Below are 8,136 nucleotides of genomic sequence, written 5' to 3' on the forward strand. Positions count from 1 at the left end.
GGCTACAGACGTCAGCTGCTTCGTTCACAAGGTTATAACCCTGGAGAATTAGATCCGATGTGGCCCTCCAGACCAGCTGATCGATTGTCACGCGGCACTCGAGGATGAGATGGCCAGTCTTGAAGAGTGGACGGTGAGCAGTGAACCCAACCGATCGAGACACAACATGCTTGTGATCGCTTGTCTTGCTTACTTTCACCGCCGACATGAAGCCGTCCACTACCTAGCAAGGGAGATATGAACATATCTGTTAATAGCATATATATATATATATATATATATATATATATATATATATATATATATATATATATATATATATATATATATATATATATATTCTTATGAAAATATACATTCAATATACGTATTCATAAATGCCCAGCAGACACACGGACATATACGCATACACATGTACATGTATCCATATGTGCACACACACATGACTACGCACCTCCAGTGTAGAGCAGGTGAAGACCTGTCTTAAATATGCACGGCTCCTCGCCCACGCTTGCACTATTCCAGCCGCCGCCCACCACCTGACAATCTCATTCACGCTAGCAATTGATGTTCCCCCTCAGCCTGTCACGCCACACACGGTATCAGATTATTCTCTAACATCTAGAACCCCTCCAAGATTATGAATGCTGTATCATATGTCTAGTTCTCTATGTACCTCAGTCTTTATTGCTCTCTCTCTCTCTCTCTCTCTCTCTCTCTCTCTCTCTCTCTCTCTCTCTCTCTCTCTCTCTCTCTCTCTCTCTCTCTCTCTGCTTTTCCAGGCTCCAGCGCACTTTTCCGATTCTCACTTAAATCGAAAAGTCAAGGACCCCAGCCGCCCATCAACGGCACGTACTGGCTTCTGGTTTATGTAGAAGGTAAGGTTGGGAGGTGGCGTGGCCGGAGCAGACTCGCACTGTGCTGAGACCCACTGCCCCTCCTTCACCTCGCCGGCTGTCCCTTGCATTAGTGGCGATCCTGATGGTGGCACTGCAGAAGGTAGAAAAAAGGGGAGGACTACTTTCAAAGATGCTGCTGCCTGAGGTAATCTTCTCATAAAATGGAATGTTCGAAGAATTTGATGTTATCTACTATGGTTCCGGATGACCCATATCTACCATCAAATGTTTACATATAACCTTATATTCTCTAATGTATCAGAATATTATTTGATCCGTGCATCATCTCTTTCTCAATGTATCATACATGTTGCTTTGCAATGTTTCCCGTTGTAAAACATGAACAGTCTTTAATTACAAGGTCAGACTACTGCAGACATACACAACGTCCAGACATTTCTGTGAAGAGACGTCGTTTACCGGGACGATCTCATGGCGATTCTCCACTCAAGTATAGACGGGGTTACCTGGTGTCAGACTTTTCATATACAGTCTGGAGTGAGGCTCACGTCTTTCCTAAAAGATTTTAGCAATACTGATTTAAAACTAGAACTCATGCTTACCAAGATGAAGCTGAGATACCTACACACTTCAGTTGCATGTTGATTGGTTAATACACATGTTAAACTACATCACTGGAAGCAATTCTGCTTTTATATAATCATATTAGATAAGATAACTGACTGAATTACACGAGAGACAAACAGACATCTATAGAAATTAGATCAATGCAGAACGACCAAACAAGAGTCAGTGTGAGCGTATGACTGCGTACATCATAATCATTCTATTCGTGGCATTTGTTTAACTGAAAGAGATACGCTGTTTTCTCCAGTTACAAGATAGCTGATGTTTTTATTAATTACATGCAAGAGCGGACTCAATATGAAACCTGCCACACGCAAAGCACCTCCAGCCAAATGTAAATGGAACACATCCTCTCATTATATGGTATGATATAAAGCTTCTAATGTATGTATGGCAGAAAATATATATATTCCATATATATGAATATGAATAATGAAAAGTGTATATAAAGGGACAATATAGCTTCCATTGTAAGAAATGTAGCAACAAAGGCAGGAACAATATCATAATCATTTGTAGCAGCAACAGTCTCATAAGCAGTAGCAATAACAGGAAATTCATAGGAACTTCAGCGACCGACAGCTTTTGAAGCAGCATTGTCAGCAACATTTCAAGGTGAAATATCACTGAAGCAGCAGAAATACTATCAAGATCAACCTCGTTAGCGAAGGAATCAGCAACAGCACCAGGATTAAAATCAACAGCAGAAAAATTAACAATATCTCTACTATGGTTTCAGGATGGCTAAGATGAAGACGGCCTCACCGATTACGTGGAGCATGAGGGATGCATTGGCCGTGAGGAAAGTCGGAGGCGCCTCAGTGGTAACCTCACAAGTGTATACGCCAGCTGCTTCATGACCCGCCTGCAGCAGCCACAATTCGTCAGGCCCTCCGTCAGAACCCTACAGAAGGACAGCCGGTTAGCCGTGATCACCATGGAATATTTACTGATTCTGATTTATTAGAATTTATGGTAGAATACATGAACCTGTTGATACTAGTGTAGTATAAGTTTCTTCTATGATAGCTGATACAGTACGGGCAATTGTATGTCCTAACCATTGTCACCTCGGATTCGCTCACATTAAACGATTCTTCCCCGTATGTTAACAAATTGTCCTCCGTATGTCACGAAATTTACATAGATCAAGAGGAGCAGCGGTCCTAGGACAAAGTCCTGCAGAAAACCACTTTATGTGATAACTATTTTGTGCTATGAGGATACAGATTTACATTGGTGTGTCCCCTTCTTTGTGTGTGTGTGTGTTTGTGTGTGTGTGTGTGTGTGTGTGTGAGAGAGAGAGAGAGAGAGAGAGAGAGAGAGAGAGAGAGAGAGAGAGAGAGAGAGAGAGAGAGAGCATGAGGTGACTTTTATACTATATACGTAAATTTGTAGGAATGTGCATCCCTGTGAAATTCTTAGCAGGCAGGTGTCTAGATTTTTATATTCTGATTAGTTACTGTGCCCTAAACCGTCTTTGCTCCACCTATATTTCTGCTCCCCGCCTCCCACCCGAACAACAAAAACCCTCAACACTGCTTCAGCATTCTCACTGCTCCCTCCAACAACCCAACAACTTCCTCCCTGGTCTGGCCATATTCTTCCCCTCTCTCTTCTTATCACTCCCCCAGGAACTGAGGGCTGGGAACAGCCATTATGAGGGTGTGACCTCGACTCGGTCTCTGCCCCACCCAGGTCATAAATAGCAAGGGTGGCAGGATGTTGGATAACTCCATCTTTAACCCTCCTTCATCCTGGCGAGGTGAACTGTGGACGTTTGGTGCTATGGTTCTCGTACAGGTTCATAGAATACCAATTTCCAGGCTTTCTTGACGAACAGACGGGTAATTATGACGGACGATCTGGTTTGAAATTGTTTTCTTATTCCAAGCAAGAGTACTACCTGATCTTAGAGCATTTTCTGTGAACGAACTGGTCATCAAACTAATATATGTACGTGAAATGATGGAGTACGTAACGTGCAACTCCATGAATCGCCGTTCATTACATCATATTCTTCAGTTCAATTTCATATATACGTTTTACCTGAATTGTTCTTACATATCCACAATACTTTCCGAGTAATGAAGATTAGCTGCTTATTAGCACTAGAAGGTCTCTCAGTACCTGTGATGTATTACTTTTAATAACATCCATTTTCAGCCACACAGGACCGCGCCCACTAACAGTAAAGTGCTATCGATTTGTCGTTGTACCGTCGTGGCCATCAGCCCTCATGTTTACCCTCGTCCTTAGTTCTCCTTCCCTTTCACTTATACTTATCCTTGCTCGCTGCCTATTACCTTACCTCTCTTTTCCTTCATTTACTTTTACATCCGCTTATCTTTTTCCTTACCTCCCACTTCCCTTCACTTAGATAACATTTAGCCTCTGTAATTTTTACTTACCTTTCCTTCCCCTACAGTTATCCCCAGATATCTTCCTTTTTACTTATTTTTCTTCTTCAGTTGCATAAATCAGCATTATATCATATACTTAAGTTTCCCTTCACTTCACTCGGCTATCTTTACCTCTTGTCCTTAGCCTTACCTTCCATTCATTGATATTTACTTGACTTCAGCTTTTCTTTATCTACATTTGTATCTACCAATATTTTTCTCATTTTTAATCCTTTCCTCTATCTCACTTGCTCCAACCCTTTTCTAAACGATTTTCCCCTCTCTTCTTTAGAACTGACCCTCATCCAAGTTTATTTGTGTTTACCTCTACCACCTTATGCTGACGTTTATCTTTTTGTATCTATGTTTGCTTTTTGCTCCTCTGTAATTTTGTTTTCCTTGCTTCCTTTCCTTTTTCTTCCCATACACTCATGTTTAACCATACAGTTGTCGTAACCACTCTTCACTCACCCCTAAACTTCAGTCTACACTAAATCCAGTTATTATAGGCGTTGAGTGATCATAGCAGTCACCATTTCTCACGATTTCATTTAAGAAAAAAAATATTTTTATAAAGAATGGCTGCATGAAACTATACATTTTCGTTTCATTTGGTGTCTTTGTTAAAGACTTTGATGTTCTATTTGGACTTATTCCAGCCAAGTTCCAAAAGCACATCAAACACACTACCAATCCTAACACTCCGTGACTCCTACTTTTGCACTCTTTGTATGGTACCACATAGCTACAACATCACTTTATATACATTGCACTGTATCCTTCACACTTATTTTCCGTACTGTAACTTTCATATCACCAGTAGTTGATAAACATCAATGATATAACAATCACTGTAAATCAATAGATTCCTCAATCAGTTTAGTATCCTCCGCGCACGATGAATAAATAGCCAGTCAGTTGCAGGTGTTCTCACTCCCTCACTATTCCTGTGTTGTTGTCGTGGGGCGAGAGTCACCGGCTGCCGACCACTGTTGTAAAATAGCACGGATCAAAAGACATAAATATGAACAGCATAACATGCGTAAATGATTCATTATATATCGAAGTTGCTGGATACATAAGGACTTCTTTGGGCCTAGGAGAAGACGGCTAGAGGATGATTGCTACAGGGATTAAAAGTGAGGAAACAGTGAAGACAGTGATAAAGGAAAGATGGGGTAAGACTCTTATGATCTGTTAAGAATTGGGAAGCACAACAGTTCCTGCCTTCATGACATATAACCCCCTTTGAAATCATTACACCTAATTATCTAATTATCTAATTACCTATAATTTCATCTTCAGTATTTGGCCAAAACTATTGCTCCTGAACATGACCAACTGTCATATACACGATTCTAAGTCGTCATTGTCTAATCTGATATCAACACAGCAAATTATTAGATAGTGCATCTGACATGGAAATTAAAACACCTCGGATGGTGGTATACTAGTATGAAAGCTCGGGTGGGACTACTAGTAGCAGTATTGAGCTAATGCCTGGCTTTTAAAGGTCAAACTAGTGGTGGGCCGTTACTGACGTTTTCCCCGTTAGTCACATACAAGAAATGGGTGCTAGTGGTAAACAGACATTACCGAAAAAACAGTTTGCTTTACTTTTATCACATACAACTTAAAGACCCACCAGTTGCGCTTGAACGCCTTGCGATGGGAACCAGGCCAGGGCCGGCGTGGTGACGTTAGTGACAGGGTCCAACACGAGCAGGTCCTCTACCTCCGTCGATGACTCCATGTTCGTCCAATTCTGGTGGTTATCTGGAGGTCAGAATGGGAGGTGCTCGTATTAGCTACTCCAGAACAGGCCTTAAATACCCATGTCTTATCGTAGTTTTATATTTCATTTATCACTGAAAGACTGAGGCTGTGGCAACCTGTTTTTACTCTGATTTGTGTACGTAAGACTGTAGGGTGCCTACTAATGGACAGAACTAGCCCTGTCTACTTAAGCAATAACAACAGAAGCACTAAACTTAATAAAACAGGATTCCTATCATTCACAAAATGTTCTCAAATATAAGTGTGGGTGTTACTTGTTTACCATTTTTACATGATTTACTGGCTAAAGCGTCTGTGTTTTGGGATAGAGAAAGTTATATATATACTGTTCATGATACATCAATTTTGTAAAAATTCCTTGTGTCCAGTGTACAAACAGTTGATACGCTAAACACAAGAGCCTTCATGTATGGTAGGTAAAGCTGGCGAGACTTGAACTGCCGCTCCAGTCCGATATCAAGGCATTTCAACGTTCTTAAGGAGGTTGTTGGGTAAAGACTTCCGAATGGTTAGAGGAATGTGCCTGCAGAATATAGAAAGAACTGAAATGAAAATATCGTTTGCACTGAGAAGCTGGAGACAAGGACGACGCACGTAGTCCGTGTGTTCATTGTTCAGGGCTTCGTGGCAGACTGTGACCGCAACAGCTGACTCCAAGAAGTTCATCTTGTTAGGCTCTTGCTAGGCTATAGGTAATACTGGCGCTCTGGTCCATCTAGATATGATCATGTGAACTGTGAAGCTATAAGTGATATTGGCGCCTTAGCCAATCTGGAGATATTGATCATATGAAATGTAAAGTTTGTAGCCAGAGACATGGACACAAATTGGGACATTAATGCCTTAGACTGAAAAACAGAGACTTCTAGGGACAGCGAAGGATACAAACAAATTCTGGAAGGAATGGCAAAACACCTTATTGTTAATATTTAGGTACCTGAAATTCTGAGATTGTGCCTATTTCTTAACTTTAGACGATAAGATCACTAAATGAGAGACTATAAGCTTATGTAACGAACCAACTTTGCAACAATTTTTGTAATGATCATATGCCCAGTGGAGGCCGACAAAGACCCTTTGTGACCTCTGCAATCCTTTGCACTAACGTTCGCAGGATTCACATCAAAATAACTGCTGACATTGTGTGTGAGCTAGCTCAGCCTTAGTGTTCCGACCGTCTATCTCACGTCACTGCTTTCACACACAGTAAGCAGTATAAATGGCAGACATGTAAACAGTTATAGATTTTAGTGTTTGGATATACTTGCTTACACAGATAATATCTTGGGAAGATTCAGTACATCCTGCCTTGTTTTACAAGTAGGGTTCAACTTCGCTTAAAAGAGAAGTTACTGCAACGCTTTCGGCGGACAACTCACCCAGATGGGAGGTGTAGCGAAGCAAAACGGAGCCGTCGTGCCACCAGAGCAGCGAGTAGAGGTCGTCTCCCTCAAGATCAAACTCGCAAGTTAAGGTCACGTTGCTGCCCTCCAGCACGTACCTCGGGCCCCTAAGAGCAGTCATTCGCACGCTTACACCAACACCCATCACTAGAGAAGCTGCGGCGGAGAGAAATGTAGGAATAAACAAGAAGAAACGTCTCTGGAGAAAAATATGTCCAAGCAAGAAATGATAATAGCAGATGATAAGCAGAAGATATGAAAGGGATGGATGAGATTACATCAAGATGGTCTTGGTAAATTCACATCTACACTTTTCACTCGTAATGTAACTTCATGCAAGCGTGTATTTTGTTGGCGCATTTGTTATACACAAATTATGTTTTAAACATCAAATTTACATTTTTCTTTGTTTTATAATTGTTTGCCTTTTCTCGTGTTAGTGAAGGATCGCCAGGAACAGAAGCAAAGGCCCTGGGTACTGATAAAAAGTTTTCTCTTTTTCATTCCATCCTTCCATCTCCAATTCTGTCTACCTCTTTTCCTTGCCCCCTTCAGTTCTAACTCACGTATCTTCTTTGTCGTTTTTTTAATGATTCCCTCCATATGTCCAAACCATGGAGAGAGAGAGAGAGAGAGAGAGAGAGAGAGAGAGAGAGAGAGAGAGAGAGAGAGAGAGAGAGAGAGAATGAATGAAAAAAGAACTTCACTTACCAAGAGTCAGACGAAAGAACGACACTTTTACTTCCATATTCATCGTCTCCTGAGGGTGATTACTATGCCAGTATTACCTTCCAGGTAGTCTTCTTCTGCCACTCCTGTAGATATTGGTAAGAACCTTGACTTATATCATATCATCGTTCTTTCCCTCAACTACTTTAGATTAACACCTGTCTTCTTTTTTATTGAAGAAATTCGTAACTCATATAAAGTATTCACATTAAGCTAAAGGTTTTATGATTCTGTATGCGTCTAGGATGAGAAGTCACGGTGAACGTGGGATTGGAGAAGCCAACTGACTGTTAAAAGGTAGAATATCAAACTTTACAA

The 8,136-nt window shown here is 41.1% G+C and overlaps 1 protein-coding gene across 1 annotated transcript in view; it reads right to left on the bottom strand.

Moving 5' to 3' along the window:
* Positions 1-7,929, bottom strand: part of LOC139760213 (uncharacterized) — a 9,101-nt gene extending 1,172 nt beyond the window's left edge. The window contains exons 1-6 of the mRNA XM_071683148.1: positions 7,801-7,929; positions 7,066-7,245; positions 5,535-5,665; positions 2,253-2,391; positions 857-990; positions 1-223 (exon numbers count right to left, since the gene is read on the bottom strand). The exon at positions 1-223 is cut by the window's left edge and continues 1,172 nt beyond it. Coding sequence (XP_071539249.1) covers positions 1-223; positions 857-990; positions 2,253-2,391; positions 5,535-5,665; positions 7,066-7,245; positions 7,801-7,843 — 850 coding nt within the window. The 5' untranslated portion in view covers positions 7,844-7,929. The remainder of the gene's footprint in view (positions 224-856; positions 991-2,252; positions 2,392-5,534; positions 5,666-7,065; positions 7,246-7,800) is intronic.
* Positions 7,930-8,136: the final 207 nt, after the last annotated feature.

Source organism: Panulirus ornatus, chromosome 35 (genome assembly GCF_036320965.1).
Source record: "Panulirus ornatus isolate Po-2019 chromosome 35, ASM3632096v1, whole genome shotgun sequence".
NCBI lineage: Eukaryota > Metazoa > Arthropoda > Malacostraca > Decapoda > Palinuridae > Panulirus > Panulirus ornatus.